The sequence below is a fragment of the Thunnus albacares genome, chromosome 16 (genome assembly GCF_914725855.1).
Source record: "Thunnus albacares chromosome 16, fThuAlb1.1, whole genome shotgun sequence".
NCBI lineage: Eukaryota > Metazoa > Chordata > Actinopteri > Scombriformes > Scombridae > Thunnus > Thunnus albacares.
In genome coordinates this window covers 14,309,627-14,330,062 of record NC_058121.1, presented here as the reverse complement: position 1 = coordinate 14,330,062, position 20,436 = coordinate 14,309,627, and the positions used below count along the sequence as shown (strand labels likewise).

General features: G+C 38.9%; 1 protein-coding gene across 4 annotated transcripts; it reads right to left on the bottom strand.

The window, feature by feature from the left end:
- Position 1: 1 nt before the first annotated feature.
- flvcr2b (FLVCR heme transporter 2b) lies at positions 2–20,163 on the bottom strand. Of its 4 annotated transcripts, XR_006398223.1 has the most exons (11): positions 19,058–20,162; positions 15,619–15,760; positions 11,760–11,900; positions 10,471–10,538; positions 8,569–8,672; positions 7,442–7,552; positions 5,638–5,743; positions 4,776–4,887; positions 3,088–3,143; positions 1,882–2,033; positions 2–720 (listed from the first exon to the last, which is right to left on the bottom strand). XR_006398223.1 is itself a non-coding variant. In XM_044329496.1 (10 exons), exons 1-10 carry the CDS (start codon positions 19,643–19,645, stop codon positions 655–657), a joined length of 1,494 nt encoding a protein of 497 aa, XP_044185431.1. In that variant the 5' UTR covers positions 19,646–20,163; the 3' UTR covers positions 2–654. The 4 variants fall into 4 exon arrangements, 3 of the variants coding, with proteins under 3 accessions (XP_044185431.1, XP_044185430.1, XP_044185432.1); XM_044329496.1 differs by lacking the exon at positions 1,882–2,033 and having other exon boundaries at positions 19,058–20,163; XM_044329495.1 differs by having other exon boundaries at positions 2–2,033.
- Between the last annotated feature and the right edge of the window lie 273 nt (positions 20,164–20,436).

Genomic DNA, 20,436 nt, shown 5'->3' with positions numbered 1-20,436 from the left:
ATAAACTTCATAAAATAGTTTTATTTCATGTTAAATAAGTAAACATGAACAGTGTTACAAATACAATTACACAATTATATCATCAGTATTTGTCCTTTTCTTCCCTTACTGCCGACTGCCATGGATTAGAAACCTTTTAATATCCTGTATGAATTAATTTATTTAAGTTCTACTAAAATCAGTCATAAAAATGTGGATACTGTATTTACATGTTTATGTGCTGACAAAGTCAGTATAAATCCATTCTGGAAAATGTTTTGTATATACTGTACATAATCAACTATGCACTTTACAAATACTAACAGGTAAAATTGTCGAGGGGCACAAACAAAAGTTTCACAGATGTGTCTTTTTGCAGATTTAGTGCGAGCATTTCATTCACATTTAAATATAAAAAAATATCTCTGAGACTGCACAATGATTTTTTAGGCTCGGTAAGAATATCATCAGCATAATAACTTTCTTTATAAATAATTAATACAACATTGTACATCTAACTCTTCTCAGAAGGGAGGTGAGTTTAAAAATGTCCTGATTCTGTTGTTCTCTCCAAGTACTGCACGTTTCACTGTAACAGCAAGTAAATCATGGTCATTTTCAAAGTTTTTTTTTTTTTTTTTTTTTTTTTTTTTTTTTTTTAGTCTATGTGTATGTCTAAAACCTGGCATCGTTGACGACAGCAGGTGCAGACAGGCTCCCGGTCTGGCAGTCGGAGGGTCCCTATCAATCAAAACAGACACGTTAATTCAGCAGATGTAGGGAATCATCATAGAAGTCGTCCTTTGTCTCTTCTGGGTTGATCGGTCGAGCTTTGTGCTCAAAGGGTCTCATCAAAAACAGAAACATCACACTACTCTACTTCCTGTCAGTGTGCTAATGCCACATACATACAGTGGATTCAGAAAGTATTCAGACCCCTTCACTTTTTACACACTTTATTGTGTATTGCCAGTTTTTGCCCATCTACACTCAATAACCCATAATGACAAAGTGATAATATTTATTAAAAATCAAAAACTGAAATCTCTCATTCATATAAGTAATCAGACCCTTAATTCAGTGCTTTGTAGAATCCCCTTTGGCAGCAATTATAGCTTTGAGTCTTCTCAGGTAAGTCTTCCCAGCAGACTGCCAACTGCCATCTTCAGGTCTCTCCACAGATGTTCTGTGGGGTTTACTTCTGGGTTTTCTTGGGCCACTCAAAGACAGTAAAGAGACAAAATTTGCAAAAATATTGCAAAAAATATTTTCACTTTGTCGTTAGGTTATTGACTGTAGATTGTTGGGCAAAAATGGCATTTTTATCCATTTAAAATTAAAATTTCAATCTACCTGAGTCCACTGTACCTGCATTCATGCATATACACATGACTGATAATAGCCCCAATATGCCTATGGATCTGTTATCACATTACCTTACCTGCACTTAGTTTTTAATGGTATTTTTACAGTACAAGTACCTTATCAAAGTAGGCACACTCATCTAAAAATTATCACTGTATATCACTGTACATTCAAACAATAAAATAATTATCTAAGAGAATATCCGGGTACACTGCTATTAAATGTGACATTTGAGAATGTGTTTTATTTATTACTATATGGCTCTTGTAAATGTTACATCAGGAAAATTGGCTGTGATGGGATTAATTATTACCCAAGTTCATTTAAAATGTGAGGTAACTGGATAAAATCACACAGAAATGGGTTTGGTGAGGAAAGAAAAAAATTCCATATTTTCATGATTGTGTGAATATCGAGCGTGATCTTTAAGGAAGTGAGAGCGTGACAGAACAGGCATTTTTAACAGTGAAGGGTAACAGAGTGTGAAGCAGGTGTGGGTGATTATCGACAGTATGTGCTGATTGCTGGTGCTCCTACCTTTGTGCATCAGTGTGTTGAGCTAAGATTTGAGGAGATTTTTTTTTTTTGAAGCAGAAAGGGTTTATTGATCAGGCTTGAGAAGGAGAAGTCTGTGGCTCGGAGATTAAGGCCGTGGCTCCGTAGTCTTGTCCCGACATCTGCCTCTCCGCCTAAAACAATAGCTACTGATCACTTTTCATTCATTTATACAGGTATGAGTCTCCAGTCTATGGTGAAGTTGCTGCAACAGAATCTGATGTTCTTGTTCGTGTTTTTAAGTGAAATAAAATCACTTAAAATGTTCTAAAAGTTGGGATGTTGAGCTTAATCTTCTCAAATAACTGAGAAATTTTTGAATATAACATGAATTTGATATCAGCAATCACCAGAGTTTGGAGACCCACCCTGGCATCAGTATCAACTCTTCAGATTTTGTCCACAGTCCTGTCCCCTCTTTAGGGCATTGCCTCTGTTGCTTTTGTGTCCCATTAAAATGGTTTCTTAATTTTGCACTTCATCTTATTGCTTTTGTTTGAGGTAAACTGTCTTGTTATACCCTCTTTGCTTTTTTTATCTAAAAGACATTTCTTTCAGGTTCTTTCACAAATCATCTACTCAGAGCAATGCTGCCAAAAGTTGGCTAGTCACACGGTGGTGAAACAGAAAGAAGTGTATTCAGACAGAATTAGGACAGGAGTTAAGACATCACAGCGATGAAGCTCTCACTGTTGCTACTATCCTGACAAATTCAACAAGTTCCTGAGATATTTTTTAGTTCTACAGTTTTTAACATATAAGCATATCTTATATTATTTTAAACCCTCAGAACATTCAAGAAATTACTTCAATAAATGGAAATATTTTTGAAATAACATATGTATGCTCTCTTTAGCAACATGCAGACACCAGAAGAAGATAAAAAATGCAACATATGTAGTACAGACAGTGTAGCAGTATTGGGCCATATTAATATATTACTATTTTTATGGAATATTGGTACAGGCATGCAGGCGAACTGAGATGAGAGAAAAACTATAATAAGGAGCACAGAGGGAGTTATTTCTGGAGCAGCACAAGGTTCACATGTGACTTTGACCACATGTCCCTCATGCAAACTTATGACAAGGCAAAACACTAAAACATCCCAAGTTACACCACCACCACCGCTGTTCCCCTAGTGTACATCCCTAACAAACAAACAAAGCATGACATCCTTTTACTTACTGCTGCTTTGGCCAACATGTTTGCTTTTTGTCTCCGCAGATCAGATTTGATTAATCCTGAGAGAGAATAAAGAGACAGAACAGATAAAGCCTGCATGAGATAATGACATAAAACTCTTCTATTATGAGGACACAAAAGAATAAAATTAAGCCCATTTCTCAGCTATGAGTCAACCTGAAAGGCCTGCCTTGCCACGATGTAATACAGGTGACTATCCAGTAGATGGCACCTATGCACGGATATGTTGTAATCATAACAGAGACTCTATTAAAGTATAATAAACTTTGTTAAGTATTTCCTCAGACTGTGGAGCAACAGATGTAAATCTGAAGAAAATACAGTATGTCTAACTCAAGTCACACAGTCTAACTTATCTTCAAACTTTGCACAATTATAAAAACATCTTGATTGCAAATTAATAAGTAACCTAAATTTCCACTTCAGGTCAATGAACTTCAGAGGAAATTATAACCTTTGTAACTGAAAACATTACAGAGAGACAATTCTGTTCATGCATTTTGAGAACAACTTCGTGCAGTTCAGCAGCTTCACACAGAAATGTAAATCACAAACTAAGAAGTGGGAGTTCAGTTGTAGTTTTCCTAAAAGCTGTTCTCTTATTGGCACAATGACCACAACAAGAAGTCTGCTGAGTAAGATATAAAAAACAGTGAGTCAGCCTGTTGACCTTTGTGGGAAGAACAGTCTCATTAAAGAGTGTCGGAGTGTTATTCTAGTGTGTTAAAGGTTTACTGCTTTAGTGGCTGATGCATTTTTAAAAAGTTATATATTTCTCATGAGCCTCTCAATGGGCCATGCAAAAAAGAGCTAAGTGATTCTGTAGTGGCTCAGGAGTAAACAGAGGTGTGAAGTCTCACTTTAAGACTGTCAGTATGTCTGTGAAGCAACCTTCTGAGTGATGCAAAACTTTCCATTACTCAGTTTTAACAAAATGTCTAAAATAGACTCTTAAATTATTTGTTATTACTGTTGGACATTTGACCATTTGACTCCATTTGGTCACTGTTTGTCTATCATGTATTGTCTTGATATGTCTTGTTTATATGCTCTTTTTTTCTATGCCTGCCTCAGGAATTGCCCCTCTGGGATAAATAAAGTTTTTTAATTGAATTGAATCAAATTGAATTGAATTGAATTGAATGTTTACTGCTCCACCCTCTGATCTGTCTTTCTAGAAACTTCTGCTTAAAGCATTTCTTAATGAAAAACATTCACTTCTCAGAGAGGAGGACGTAGGATGGAACAAGAGATCGCCTGCCTGTGGTTAAACACTGCCTTTTCCCAAACTTCATTTCAAAACAGGCACAGAACTTTTTTTTATTTAACCCTTTTGAGGAAATTTGAGAATTTCTCAGAACTCTAAACCTGAGCTCTTTCAAAGGTCAACCAGCCATCCTGCTGGGAAGTGACATAATTCTTCATTAAGTATATGATACAATAACAACAAAATTTGTCATTATGTTAAAAATATCATATCTGCTTAACATTCAACCCTGAAACAGTCAAGTTACACAGTAACCATCATCTACATTCTTGGAATTTAACATTTTCCCTCAAGATCAGTAACTCATAACAGAACCAAGAGAATTCTTGTGCATTGCTATATGTGACATAAAATCTTGTTATGACTCCATGTAGCATACGTTTCACAGTCAGAAAGGTCTTACCTGTTACTATTGTGCCGATTAGAAGAAAGACACAGAGGAAGATGTTTCCTGCCAGAGTTCCAAAGTTGTCGATGATCTTCCCCTGGCAGATGGTGAATATAATGCCAAACACCTGTGCATGCAGGACATGCAGTTCATATGCATGTTAGGAATAAAGCTGGTGTCTGCAGCCAAACAAATGTGCTTCTCCTCACTCTCAAAGCTTCACTTTCATCACTCAGCTAAGACTTACAAGAAGCGATGGCCTGTAATAAGTGGGATCAATATCTTCTGGAGATCACTGCAGCCAAAAATGCTGCATGCAAGGAATGCATCCAGCACTATGATGCCACTACCTGCAATCGGCTACAATGAGGCCTGTTTCACAAAAGTGATTTGCAAGAAACTGCAAGAAAAGGTGGCATTTATGCTGACGTGCTCATGCATGGGTTGCAAGCACAGTGTTTGTTTTGATTAGAAGAAAATGTCATATTGAGCGTGAGGAAATTATCTCATGCTGTAAATTGCAGCTTGTAAATTTGGTGAAATGACCTCCTGGGTCTACAAGGAACAAACTAATCTGCAGGCTTTCAGGTGCAAAGTCAAATCTGGATTTTACTACATAACTGGCCAGACTCTGCAGACTGTTTTAATTACACTATTGTTTAGGTTATTCATTGTCTTAATGGCTGTACTCGGGTCTCCATGGAAACAAGTGTTAATACTGACTGGATTATTCAGGTAAAACAAAGTGAATGACTCACTTTTCCTGTACAACCAGTAAAAACACAAACATTTGCTCTCATTCTATCTACTTCACTGTTGTACTGGGCTTTGCTCCACTATGAGGTTCAGTGTGACCCTGCAGGTCATAAAGCTTTACCTGTGCTGAACAGTTGAGGAGTCCGGAGGATGTTCCCTCTGACTCTGGGTACGTCAGCTCAACTGCATACTCAAACCCCAGCGGCAAGTAGCCTGTCATGAAAAACCTGGACAGAAAACATTAACTTTTTTTCATTTCATAGAATCACAAGTTCATCAATTGTGACAAGGTATTCCCAGCTCTCAACATCATAAAAGAAAAGAGTCTAATAATTTGGATGTATTTTTGATGACAGCTGATTTTTCTGCTACTATTACAAAACTCTTGGTGCTTTATTTTGATCTAAACTTCAATATTACAATCTGGAGTGTGGGTGCAGACTTTCTACCAACTAAACATCAGTGTCCTCTCAGGATATAAAGACAAACACCCTCAACTGTGGCTTAATGATGCTGGTTATTCAGGAACAACAGGCTTTGAAGGCAGTCAAATGACATTTTTCTCACTCATCACCTCATGTTGTGCTTCCACTGAAGTGACAACAAGTGAAACTGAAGGTCTTTACACAGCAACAGCGGCAACACATCAGCCTGAGTCACTACATACTGTATTTCCAGACACATTTCTTCGATGTACGCGCATGCTTCCGCTGCTTGTGTCTTGATTTAAAAAAGCATACCACGGGGGATATGATGCCTTTGCATGTTGTTGCTTTCACTTTTACACATGAAGGTTTTGTTTAGAAAACTGCCAATAAGATATGCAGAGAAATACTCTCTGAATAATTTGAGAATACTTGACTCTTAGAATATAAATTCTTAGATATTGTAAAAAAAAAAAAAAAAATACTTGGGACAGTAGTTTTACACAGCAGAAAAGGCTAAATACCAGGAATTCCAGCAGGAACATGAAGCAAGATGGAGCTCATTTGTCTCCATTAACAAATGAAGCTTTATGTGAGTTATTTAGCAATTCAGCCTGAGTCACATGAGCGTTGTACACTATCTGGCATGCATGTGTGTGCATGTATGCTATAATACTGTATGTAGGTGTACTTTCACACAACGGGTGGAATCTGGAAGACCAATCTGTGCCACTGAAGAGGTGTAATGATACACAAACAGCCACATAAAGGTTTGAACTCAATGTAAAAGTACTACTGTGAGCTAAACGAGCTAAATATAGTTAACATATATTTTTAGGTTTGTTTTAAACATGCAGTATGTACCCTGGACTTCCTGGAAAGCAGAAGTGATAGTGAGTGGATTGTTCTGGTGAAATAAAGTAAATTAAATGAATTTAAATTAACTGTTTGAGATGATTCCACACGACTGTGGCCACTGTCCATATGTTGTTTTATTGTATTGCCATGAATACAGGAAGCCTGCTTGACCTCTGCTCTATATACAGTATCCTGAGTTTACATACTAGGTCAGTGTGTGCAAAAGCAAATCTGTACCTTCAGTCATCAGTGTACACGGCTGCATGGTTATCAAGTCAAAGTTAGACCGCTAAATCAACAGGTCTGTAAATTATTGTTACAAATGCAAATATTGTACTTGGAGAAATTAACATAACAGAACTAAAGCCATGAAAAAGGAACTTTTGAAGGCTGTGCAATGTTTACTGCAGGTCTGCTTCGCTGATGCAGATTTTTTTTTTTATAAACCACTTTTTTCTGTGTAAGAAATGTTCACACCCACTCGCTTACTGAAGATATACAGCAAGGTCCAAAAGTCTGAGAGCATCCTTTGGGAAAGTGGTCTCAGATTTTTAGCCCCTACTGTATATGTTTTTGACTGATCTAGATATAATTTTTAGATCATATTATTTTATAGTTTAAAAATAAAGAATGAAAGAATACCCGAGAGCTCCAGCAGTGATGAATACCACCCAGAGGTATCCAAGACTGAGCGTAGCAGCATAGACGATCATCCCGACCAGAGACATGAAATAGACTGCCAGGGTAGTCTGCCTGGAAAAACACAACAATCACAAAGGTTTAAGGTGGAAAATCATGATAAATTGTGAGTATTGTTGAATTTTTTGTAATAGTTTGTGTGAACAAACTCCCCAGGATACAGAAGTCACTGTAACAGATGATAGTTGCTTCTTCTTCTGATAGTTGTGATTTAAAAAATGTCTAATGTTGGCAGAGTTAGACTATGGATTAATAGATTAAATGTACAAAGATTACAAGAGGTTAGGTGTTAATATTACAGACATAACAAAGCTGAAATTGTGTTTTTATGACAATCTTGTGTCACGAAAACATCTTTTCATACATCTTGTAATTAATATTGACCACAGTGACCATAAGACTATTGCTTGACATCTTGAATAAATGGTAGCATTTCAAAATTCAACATAAATCTATATAAAAAACTGAGTTTAAAGAAATAAAAACATCAATTTAAATCTTACAACTCTTTTAAAAGTGCAGTATAGGATAGGTAATTAAAAGATGAACTGCAAGGTATTTTAGGGCAATCAGAGTGTAATTAAAATATGAAAGAGAGCAGTTAAAATGCATGCATGTGTGCCACGAACACACTCGCATTCCCCCATTTGCAGGACAAAACTCTTGTAAATAAGACAGAGGGGGTGGACTATAGCCCCCACTGTGACACTGCTGTCACTACACAGACAGGAGGCAGAGCAAAAAGTCACAGAGCTCAGCGTTTGAACAGCACGTAGCACCTGGATAAACAGACACAGAGCCCCAACAGCCAACACATAAACGAGATCTACAGCGAGCTGAGAAGAGAAATGACAATAAACAGAACATGACAGATCTTGTGTGGCTGCTTAATGATGGATAAAATCTGTCAATCTGTAAGATCAGTCACAAAATATTATTTTTTGTTTAATTTCCCATTTTGTTCCCTTTTTTGTTCCCTGAATTTTTACTTTAACTCCCTCTCTATGCTTCTCTTTGATCCCCCAACAACAGACTTCTTTTGTACTTTTCTTTTTTGACATTTGTCTTACTTGTAAGTTTTGGTTTTGTCCAACCAAAGGCCACAGATCAGGGAGCCAACCATACCCGCAATGACAATGGTAAGGCCTATCCTCCCAGCATTCACCTCTTCTCCCTAAACGGTCAAGAAAGACAGGACATATAGGTTAGTGACTTCATGGCTTTACATACCAAGGCAGACAGAGAAAGCAGAAACAGGAAAGACTGGTCGCTAAATTTCAACCAGGGGTATTTAAGGTTTGAGAGAGATTCTACATTAATTTAGGTCAGATAAACCTTCCTCCTTATAAATGGACACTTAAATTTAAAGGTGTAGTTGGCAAGATGCTCAAATTAAAACTTTGCACACATCTTGCCAGCAGCCTGAGGTGATACTTAAAGCTGGATTGCAGGACTTTTACATCTAAATGAACGTCCATTACATTCAAGCCCTCGCCAAACGAGTTCACACAATGCTGATTAAGCCTATCACCGCCAGGTAAATCTCTTTGTATTTCACAATACACCAGAGTTTTTAATCTGGTGTCTGTGGCGACATTCCCACTCTGGCGCACTAGTAGTGATGCATTTTACATCAGCAAGCAATGATTGGTTTGCCAGAGCTAAATTGCACCCATAAAGTATGCGCACCAGAGACTTCCACCGACAAAGCCGGCTAACTTCCAGTTTAGCCCTCCACTTGCTTGAGGGATAAAATAATTTAATCGTGCAGCTCTTCTAGACTTTCCAAATGTTGTCAGACCAAAAGGATCAAATTCTGATAGTGAAAGCAGTCATTTCTTGAGGATTGTGATGCCCAAACGATTTATCCACCGTTCTACAGCCACAACAGTGAGGACAGGGACCAGCTCACGCTTGTACTCAAAGAACAGGAGTCACATCGAGGTAACTACTATTTACTCTCATTGCCAGAAGGGGGAGACAAAAGTTCTGCACTGCAGGTTTAAATTGAGAAAAGCACTAAGTCACCCCACAGTTTCAGTCTACTTGCCCTATCTGACAATCCAAGCCAGGATCACATCAAAGTGTGTAATACACCTGCCAGTCCACTATGTCAGTGTCATCTTTTGCCTCACATAGGCGTAAAAAGTACAAGCATGTAAGTTAAGAGCATTTTCTAATATGGAGCCTCTATCAGCAATAATCAGCAGGACAACATAATTTGTCTGTGCTTTCCAAAATGATTACTAATCACTGTTAAAAACTAATAATGTTTTATGGTGTGACAATGCTGTGGTTAAGGTCTGCTTAAGTTTAAGCACAAATATCATGATTTGGGTTAAAATGATCACCCAAAACGTGGTATGGGTTAAAGTTACCACGTCCTTAAAGTAAGGCAACCTTCGTTGTCATGGCAAAGGTAACCACAACAACCATGGTTACAGTTTTTAAAAAACTGTGCCACTTGTGGTTGGAAACACGCCTAGGTGAGGCAAAACGTGACACTGACTCAATATCCTCCAGTGGATCAGCAAGTGTATAATACGCTTTCTTGTGACACTTGGCTGGACGCTCTAGTGTTAATATGGACATTACTTCATCTCAGGAAATGAGGAACTGAAACCTTCTAATAAGAACTGAATGAGCACTGTGTTCAGAGAAAACAGGATTTACCCGTGTTAAATCTGTTACCACAGCACCATTTGTTGATGTCATATTACATTATTTCTGGGTATTGAATGTCCTGTTTGTCAAAATGAAGTTGCCAAGATGTGAAGCTGCGAGGTGGAGCTTTCATGAAAAATAATACTCCTGAACTATCTCATAAACTATCAATATGTCAACTAGGGGGAGTTTAATAAAGGATAATGGAAATTATTGGAGGTCAATACAGAGGAAACAAAAAAAAACAAAACAAAACTATGTTGTGTAAATTTATGTATCCATATACAGACATGATGGACAGGACTTACAGGGTAATGGTCGATGATCATGCGGTTCAGCAGGGTACCAACAGCGTAGAAACAACCCACGTTCAAACCTGTGAAATATTGGAAAAGACTGAGAAACAAAGTCTACACTCCACAAACCACAGAACAAGAATGTCTTTCAGGAAACTTCTCACAAAGTTACAAAAGCACTGAGCTAAAATCCTTACATTGATGAATTGTGAAATGTTGGAATATGAGCAGGTTTTTGAGTTTTCAGTTGTGTCTAATGAGCCTAATCAGGCTAGTTTCCAAAACAGAATGGTGTCCTGAACCATGAAGTCAACACTAGCTATTAAACGCTGGATATAAAACACACAGATGATCATGAACACATTTTTGGGGAAATTATTACATCTAGTAAGGATGTATAATGTAAAAATAACAATCACCATACATCCTTATTTTATTCTATTCGTACATATTAAACTGTATATGAGCCTGTTACTTGAATCTAACTGGGCACTAAGAAAGAACCAGCTATAGCTCAGTTAAACTGGCAGGAACAGTTGGAGCTGCAGCCTGTAGGACAGAGGGCGACGATCGCAGGTAAACTTTGTGTGACCAGCTGAACCCTGCATATTTATCTGGTAACCCACACACCATTTGCAGGAAGAAAGAAAGACAGACAGTGACACGTACACACACACACTAATAATAGTCACATCCATAGTGTCAATGAAATGTCAGTGTCAGTGAAATGACACATTAACTCCAAGTTAGGTGAAATGCTACAGTGTTTTCTTAAAGTGCTCACAGCTGTTGGGAATAGGTTGACTTGACTAACTTGACAGAAAAAAAAGTTTCATATCACACAGTCATTTCATTTCATCGATCACACACATTTGTTAAACATTGTCAAGACTATAAACAAACTTTGAACCTCTCCAGGAAACACTCACACGTATCTCCATGCGCATTTGAATGACTTGCATGAATTTTTATTAAATTTAATGATAAGATAAACCTCATTACACTTTAAAAGGAGGGTGTGTGGAGGCTTTCATGGATATCAGTTAATGGATTCCCTGCTGAGTGAGCAGTTATTATCCAGGTGAATGTAAGGCAGACCACGTGTAAAGCTGTTGGAGACCATATGAATTTTTTAACGACCTTCTGTTGGACTGGTTATCGTGAGAGACGCCAACAATAAAAATCTAATTATTGTTACTGCACCAAAAAGGTCAAAGGTTTAGATCCTTTTTTTAAAACACTTTTTGGTGTTAGGCCACAAAATTAATAACAATTAACTGCCGAGAATGGTGATGGCCAACCATAAGTGATGATGAGGAGGATGAAGGGCTTGTTGCGGAGCAGCCTGAGGATGGAGGCGGTGTAGGAGTACTGCTCCGGCGGGATGGTACGAGCTGTGGCCTGGGCCTGAGTCGGAGGAAGTTTGGGACGTTCCTGGAAGACTGACACGAGAAGAGACCAACAACAATGTCAAACACAGTCAACACAGATAACAGCAACTGAACAACATACTCACACATATCAACTAAAGTGGCTTTAATTGGGTGAGGTCATTGTTGGTTTGGCTCTGCACATGAGATTTGTTGACAATAAGAAAAACATATAAAATCACCAAGCAAATCCTTTAAGGTACATGTAACAAACATTATCACCAACAAAGAAAAATAATATGTCATGTGTAGTGTCAAATGTATCCTACGTCTTATTTTATCATGAAAAACAGTGAATAATTTAACATGTACTCTAATTTAAATGTTTTCATCTGGCAGTTTGCCTTTTGGCAATTTTTCAGGCTTTGTTCACCTCTGCAACTGCCTTCAGCTCTTTGGTAGGTTCATCATCACAAACAGAAAGAAAACTGCATCTTGGATCTGTACATTTAACTCACTATAAGGGTAATATAGATTCAATGTAGGCAAAAATTATTTGGACTTTGAAACTAAAGGGGGAATTTAAGGTTGATATTGGCTATATTAGGGATTTCAGTGGCTAAAACAATAGAAACTTACTGTAAAATTCCTCCACTTTACACAAGCAAACATGACTGTAAACTACTAAATGTCCACTTGCAAGTCTGAGAAGGACATGAATCTGTGCCACAGCTCTGTGTTTTGTGTTAAGCACTATTCACATACCGACACAGTTGGACAGGTCCAAACACATACAATCAGCACGCCTCCATAACACGCACGATGCACATATTCTTCCACTGAGCATTTCTCAAGCTGAAGGACAGTCAGCCAGTCTCTGACCCCCCAGACTGTCACCTTTTAGGAAGATAACTGTGATGTGACCCGTCTCAGCCGGCTGTTCTCCTGATGAGAGCGTGTGCCCTCAGGCCTCATGGAGAAACACAGATGTCAGTCTTTGTAGTTCTTGGAGCTGAGCCAGTTTTCCCCCCCAGCGAATCTGACCTGAGGGTTTGTGTACAATGACTAATTCTCACTAATCCCACCTACTCTTTGATACAGCTGCTCTACAACAGTCAAGTTATTCAAATTATAACATGATCTCAACTGCATATTACTGTATGTGTTTTCATTGTTTTTCAAAGGAAATGTTAAGTTTTATTCAAGAGGCCTCACTGGAAATTTTACAAAACAGTTTGCATATGCTAACTTTCCCTTTACACCCCCGGTGATTCCCCTAATTCATTCAACCGAATCAGATGAGCCACTCATATTATGTCTTAATGCAGACCAGCTCTGTGGTTATCGGTTCTTTTGGCAGGAAAGTTCTTCTCTCACCTCTCTTTGCACACAGTTTATGCAAATCTCTGAATCCTGGGACTTTGTCTGCCCTGCTGACTCACAAGCCTGTTGCAGGGCTACAGATGGCCCTGCCAGCAGGACAACCCTCACACATGGCATCTTGCATGTATGTGTGAGGGTGTGCTGTGTGTGTGAGTATATGTGTCATATCATGAAACTACTGCAGCCAACTGGTGTGAATTATCTCGCAGGAGTAACCAAGAGCAGCATAAGTCATGTTGTTAGGCAAACCTTACTCAGTCACATGTAAGTGGAGTTTTCATTTTGTTTTTTGTGTAGATTAAACAAAAGAAATATAACATATTAATTGATGACCTTAACAGGGTCTGGTAGGTGAATTTTGTTACCTTTGTATAGAGCCAGACTAGCTGTTCCCCCCTTCCAGTCTTTATGCTAGGGTATGCTAACTGGCTGCAGTCATGTCAATGCTCTTGAGCTACAGTATTTGTGCCTGTTATGCAATCAGTGTCATCATCATCATTATCATCATCATCATCATCATCATATATGGCCAGCTTAATCAGTGATCTGTTGGTTGAGACAGGTCAACCAGCCTGGCTAAGATGTTTTTTCTCCCCTTCCAGTCTTTATGCTAGCGTACACTAACTGGCACTGCATGTAGCTTCCTATTTAGCGTACTGATATGAGAATAAGCAAATTAACATATTTCCCAAAATGTCTAACTAAGGGGTCAAAGAACCATTGAAATAAAGGAGAAACAGTCTAATAAAAAAAAAAACATGTGGAATTAAAAAACACACTATTCAGCTGGTCAAATTAGCAGTGAGCTGACGTTTGCATCTCAAGGTGTACTATAAACAATGGGACTGCAGTCAATGCTAACAACGCTGACAGTTTAATCAGTCTGAATGTTGTGCATGGTACTACTATGGAATGCCTTCACAAGCATCCTTTTGTGCCTCTGAATGCAGAGTGCTTACGAAAGCCCCCGTCCTCCCCCTGCTCCTACAGGACAACAGCTTTTTCATGAGACTTGTTACCCACCACAGTGTTCACTAGTGCTCACTATAGAAGAGTGCTACACACTCACAACATAGTGTGCCACTATATACTGACTAAACACTTCTGTTATTAATCTACCTCCGCCTGAAATGACACAGCAGATTCTAATTTTATCTGCGCTAAAAAAAAAGACAAAAAACAAACGTGCTACATGTGAGGTGCTAAACATGCGGCTAAAGATGTAAACTCATATAATATATAAGGGAATGGTTTGAAATGCAGTAGCAGGGGTTAGCAGATAGAAACGTAGACTACTACTAAGCATTTTTCCTAACGTTTCATATCCTGTTTCTTGTGTCATTTCCTCCCACTTCCTTCTACGAGAAAAAGTGAAGTCCTGTCCTGACTATAAATTATCTATCTATAATATATCTTTAACTAACATTCACTTAACAATACCGTTGATGCCATTATTTCTAAAGCCCTTTTGTACTTTTGTGCCCATTCCCGTGACATCTCTCCTGACCTTACTCATACCACAACAGTATCTTTTTCGGCGGTCTCCCCTCAGGGAAGGTTTTGTGCTGGTAGGAACATGCAGCTCAGCACTTTTCTTGTCCACTGAATGGTGCTTCTTGTCAAGACAGTAACGCTGCTGTAAATGAAAACCTTCATCAAGCACATCCACTGAATAAGGAAATCCCATTGGCCTGAATGAAAAAGGTCCCAACAATACACATCAAAAATCTGAGAATAATAATGTGAGATAGAGCCTGTATAAAGGTTTGAAGCAACACAGTAGCTAAGTAATGAAGTCTTTGATTCATTTCACTTACTTGACTGTTTCATTGACAATTTCACTTCATTATCCATTCATGAAGACTAATGTTACAGAGTGCAGTACTTCAAATGTTTCTGTTACATTCAGTTCATTTGCATTTTCTGTGAATTTAAATGTTGGTTTGCCGAAACCGCAAAAAACACATTTATCAATTACCCCATATGGTGTCTAGCCATGCAGAAGGTTTCAGTTTTAACTGTGAGTGTCTTAAAATATCCGCCTCTTATTTCTTTCGAGTTGTTCAAAGCATTGAGAGACTAGATTTGAAAAACCTTACAACAACAAGTTACAAGTCCTGGTAATTCTGAATAATCCACAGACTTTAATAGCATCATTGTTCACTGGAACTACTTTCTATCAAACAAATTATCCCAATGAAATTTGAAAAGTGCTTTGAGCAGCACAAATCAAATTCAATTTACTTCCATTGTATTGGTCTGGCAGGAGATGTTTCAGAGATGCACATCTCAAAACTTGAGCACATAAAACAAAAACTACCATCTACTTGGCTAGACACCACTAAAAGACAGTGAGAGACCTTTTTTGTGAATTGTGTGAACTGACACTTTAAAAGCTTCATCTTACCAAACACAACAAGGATGAAGAGTAAGGTAGCCACTCCTGCTGTGATGTAGAACATAACGCTGATGTGGTGAGCCAGCTCGTCCATGTCTTCCACATTAGGCACCAGGATGGGAGGCACGAGGAACCCGATGGCAATACCCAGCTGTGAGGCAATGAACACATGTAACACAAATTAAACAAAGAATAGAGAAAGACAGTTAAGAAGTGAACACACAAAGTAACATGGAATCTCAGTAGCTTAAAACCCGAAAAGTTCTCCTTTTAATTCCACTGCTGCCTCTGATTTTCTGAATCATGTGCATCTAGACAACTATTATTGCTTGTTTTTGACACTATTGTATAATTTAGTCATTTAATAATGCATTATTGGCTATGATTTGCTATTGTAATGTAACAAAATCAGTCTTTAAAATGGAATAGGAGCAATGTTATTAACATGTTATACTCTATGGTGACACAGTTGCCTCACAACTTACCTTTAAAACAGTGCAAAACCAAATAAATTCATTTTAAGTTTGTACTCAGTTCTCACAAGTCCAGCTACAATATCACTAATCTGAAACTTGGATGTGCAGGTCAATGAAATATACCACATTAATGTCCTTTTACTACTAAATCAGTTTGAAATTCAATGTAATCTGTGTTAGGAGACAAGACAGATTGTTTTTAGATTAAACTGATAAATAGCCTAAGTATGACAAGAAGATTTCAGCGAACAGTTGACACAATTATCTCAGGACTCTCACAATTAGACACTAGAAGTCCTATGTGACTCTGGCATCCAGTCCAGCACTATAAAATCCACAGACAACGGTCAGACATTTCACGCCTCTATATGGACCTTGTTACACAAGTGATGATTGGTTAGATAATCGGCCAAACCTGGTTTCCAAGAACTCCAATCGAGCAGGCAGTAGAAACTTCTGTCTCTCCAAACCACACTGAGGCAAGATAAGAGGGAATACCAAGAATGAACACAGTGGCCACCGAGCACACAAACTGCCCAAAAAAAGTGACTGGGAACAGATCTGGACCTGCACTACCAATTTTTATCCAGGCACCAATGCAGTTAAAGGCTGAACCAACAAGGACGACTTCTCGGATGCCCCTGTTGTCCAGGAGCCACAAGACAGGCAGAATAAGTGGAATGTAGGTGAGCAGGTAGATCATGGACAGCCAGTCGATGGCCAGAGAGTCAATGTTGTAGAAACGCATGAATATGTTACTAATAATGCCATACTGGAGCCACATGAAGGCATTGCTGGCTGAGACAGCACTGAAGAGAAACAGCATGACCCAGCGACGATGGTAAAGTTTGGTCTCAGCCTTCAGGACCAGCTCTGCTCGGTCGCCATGTGAAGCCTCAACATCTAACCGGGAACCAATAGAGATGGCTCTGCTCAAAGGTCCTGGACTCCACTGCAGCGAGGCGAGGCCTGGAGCGAGGTTCTTTGCAGCTTTGGACTGCGGCCATTCTTCACCGCCAAGTCCAGAATTTGCATGGTTGCCTTTCAGAGTATTGTTGTGCGGCATTTCAACCTAAAGCGTCCTAACCTAACGTGAGAGGTCTTAAAATATTGGAGCTTGTGTCCTCACAGCTTGCTGTCCTGCATGCAAACTGCTTGTTGTAGAAAAAAGAGAGAGAGAGCGCAGCTGGAGCTGATGTTTCTACTGCCTGTGTAGTTACGGCACCGGCCAGCGTCCTCAGTCCATTCACAACTCACTGCATGTGATGGCACTGAGCCTCTATACCACATGTCCACATATTCATTACATTCAGTCTTGTCATGTGACATTAATTTTCCAATTCTAGCAACTTCCGGCTCATACCTTATACTACCTCTTATTTTAATGTTTAAATGACCCCAAAAAACAAAAATGGACATATATCGCTGTTGAACTTTACCTGAGGACCAACTCATTTGAATGTGAGGAGTATTTTGGGTGTTGTTGCATCTGAAGCAAAGATGTGCAGCAGGTTAATGTTTCAAAGTCTTTGTTATTGTTCACCTGCAGATCTCTGTGCTGTTAATGACCGAGAATATTTAAAATTTAGATTTTAAACAGCTCAATACCAACTGCTATCTCAGACTTTGCAGAATGAGAAGATTGCAATACAGCCTGTAATCTTTAAGATAAGGCTTGGACTAACATTCCTTCTTGTAGACTGTTGAAGAGTGCAATGTGATGAAATGTACTCATATAAAGGCAGTCTGTTTGGATGCAGTAAAATAATTGAGGCCAGATATCTAGCCCAGTCCATTATCAAGTCTGTTTGTCAGACACAAATGACAGAAAAAAGCCTCATGTGTTAAAAACATGACCTCCAATATCTCCGAGCATATTGTCTGTGGGTAGGTGTCAGTCGGAAAAGTGTGAAGGAGGGTTTGTCAAGGAAAGTTTGAATGGGGTGTTAAATGTCAAAACACACGTTTGGTTAAAGGCAACATGTTCCTTAAAGGTCTATCAAACAGTCTGCAGCTGTTTGTCCTTATTTATTGAAACTGCATCCAAAAGTCCAGTTTGCGGTTTTCCTTGGAGTTGAGGGAAGGTGACTCAAGTGTTAACTGTGATGCTTGTGAGCTTATATTAGCAGCAGCACAATGCTGATCTTTGCACACCTGTCTGATTATTTGGCTGTTCATGTGGATTTTAAGCACACTGCTACTAATGAAGCAGCACACTATTCTTTAGTGTGTGTGTGGATACATCTTTGTAGAAGTAAAATGAATGTTATAACATGAAGAATTGTGTTTGGTGTTTATGTGAAGTGAAGATCACAACAGTACACAACAATCTTCATGGGTAATGTCAAACAGTAATGTTAATGTTATAGCATGTAATAAATTGTCTCAAATATTCAAAGCTGTGTTATGCTGTATGACTGGAGACATATAACTTTATTTACAGCTTTGATCTGTCATCGCTACAAAAATCTAATCATGTTAGCCTTAAAAACTTAAGTTAACAATTAATACAGGCCTAAACTACTGTATTTGAATGTGTCTTTGAATTCACGTAGTTTCATTTATGAGAAGAGATGTGTTTCTCTACTGAGTTTTACAATATGAAAGTATAACATGATTAGAGAAATTGTTTTGTCTTTATCTCTCATTGTTATAAGTTATTTATTGAAGGCTACCATTCCTGTATCAAAGGTTCCATAAAGGCACATACACAGTGGTTGCTGTTGTTGTAAATGCATGTCTTTTCTTGCATGATGGCTCATTATGCATTGTTGCCATTCGTTCTCTCTCTCTTGTGGCTTCAACCCCCAGGGGGGTCACTGTGGTCGCTCTAACGTGCGTAAATACGCAAACGTGTCAATCGTACATGGGAACGTCCAAGTCATCAGTGGTTAGTGGAGCTGTTACATATAGACTAAATCAGTGATCAAGTAAGTGAAAATCTAACTTGACTCCTTTGCATCATAGCGTACCTGATTTCCGAAAACTCCGATGGAGCAGGCGGTGGACACCTCATTTGAACCGAACCACACTGACGCGATTCTCGAGGGCATCCCGAGGATGAAGACCTGCGCTAACGAGCAGCAGAACTGCCCTAGAAAGGTAACGGCGAACAGGTCGGTTCTGACGCTTGCCACTTTGATCCACGTCCCTGTACAGTTGAGCGCAGTGGCCACAATCGCGATGACCCGGAGCCCCTTCTTGTCCAGCAGCCAGGTCACCGGGAAGATGAAGGGAATGTATGTCAACATGTAGATCATAGACATCCAGTCTATGGTGAAGGTGTCCACGTTGTAGAATTTCATGAAGATGTTGTTGATGATGCCGTACTGTATCCATTGGAAGGAGTTGCATAGTGAGTATGAGCTGAACAGCAGGACAATCATCCAGCGCCGTTTGTACAGACGGGTGGGTTGCGGCGTTTCATGACCGTCCAGCTGACTCTGATCCTCGGCGCATTGCGCCGCGTCATCCGCCTCCAGCTTGACATGCTTCTCCAAATCCGCCTTAGTTTGTTCCTCGTTTAGCTTTGTGTCTCCCAGCGCTTGTTTCTCACTCATATTAAACTAGTCTCTTCAATATACTCATGGAGTATAAAGTTTGAACTCGACCACTGCGTGTTAAACCACTTCAAACTTAAAAAGTGGCTGAAATTCTCCCTGTTTCTTGGGTGAACACTAAACATTCAGCGCTTTCCGAAAGTGGCACGTCAACGACAGACAGGCCTACAACTTAATGTTTTTAACAAGAAGAAGTTTAGTTTTTAAAATATATATTTGAACGCGTCAGACTCTTAATCTAAGTAGTTAATAAACTACTTGATACAGGCTCTACAGCTTTCAGTTTTTGCGGGATTCTCGGGTCCGTTCAATTCATTTCCTCCCCTGGTGGAGGTTAGTTTAGTAGTCGAACTTAAGCCTGCTGACTGTACAATTCAATCAACATAAAGTTACAGATAATTTCATTAATGTATTTGATCCTTTCAGGTCGAGTTTCCCGAGTGGCAACACGTGTATACGAGCGCCTGTGACCCTCCACCCGGACTTAAAACCGCTTTGGGTTCTTGAAACGATTCGGTCACCTCAGGCTCAAGGGCGGAGTCTCATCCTAAACTGTTCTTTGTGCCTTCTGAAAAGCCTGAAGCACAGACAGATTTCTCATTGTTACAGTGTTCAAGCTCTTCTATAACATAGTAAGTGTCTTCAGTTGTGAAACGATACTTATTAATAGTTTATTACTACTTTACTTCCTTAGTCTAAAACATTACAGACAGCAAGTAATTAATTTTGTCAACTCATAACAAAAGAAGAGGTGAATGGTCAAATGATGTGTTCAAGAATTAATATAAAAA

Coding starts and splice junctions, on each gene's coding strand:
- flvcr2b (XM_044329497.1), bottom strand. CDS start 17,151: ATGCCGCACAACAATACTCTGAAAGGCAACCATGCAAATTCTGGACTT. Junction 11,901..15,618: donor CTTCATCCTTGTTGTGTTTG/GTAAGATGAAGC, acceptor TTCTCGTGTCAG/TCTTCCAGGAACGTCCCAAA. Junction 8,673..10,470: donor TGATCATCGACCATTACCCT/GTAAGTCCTGTC, acceptor TTGACCGTTTAG/GGAGAAGAGGTGAATGCTGG.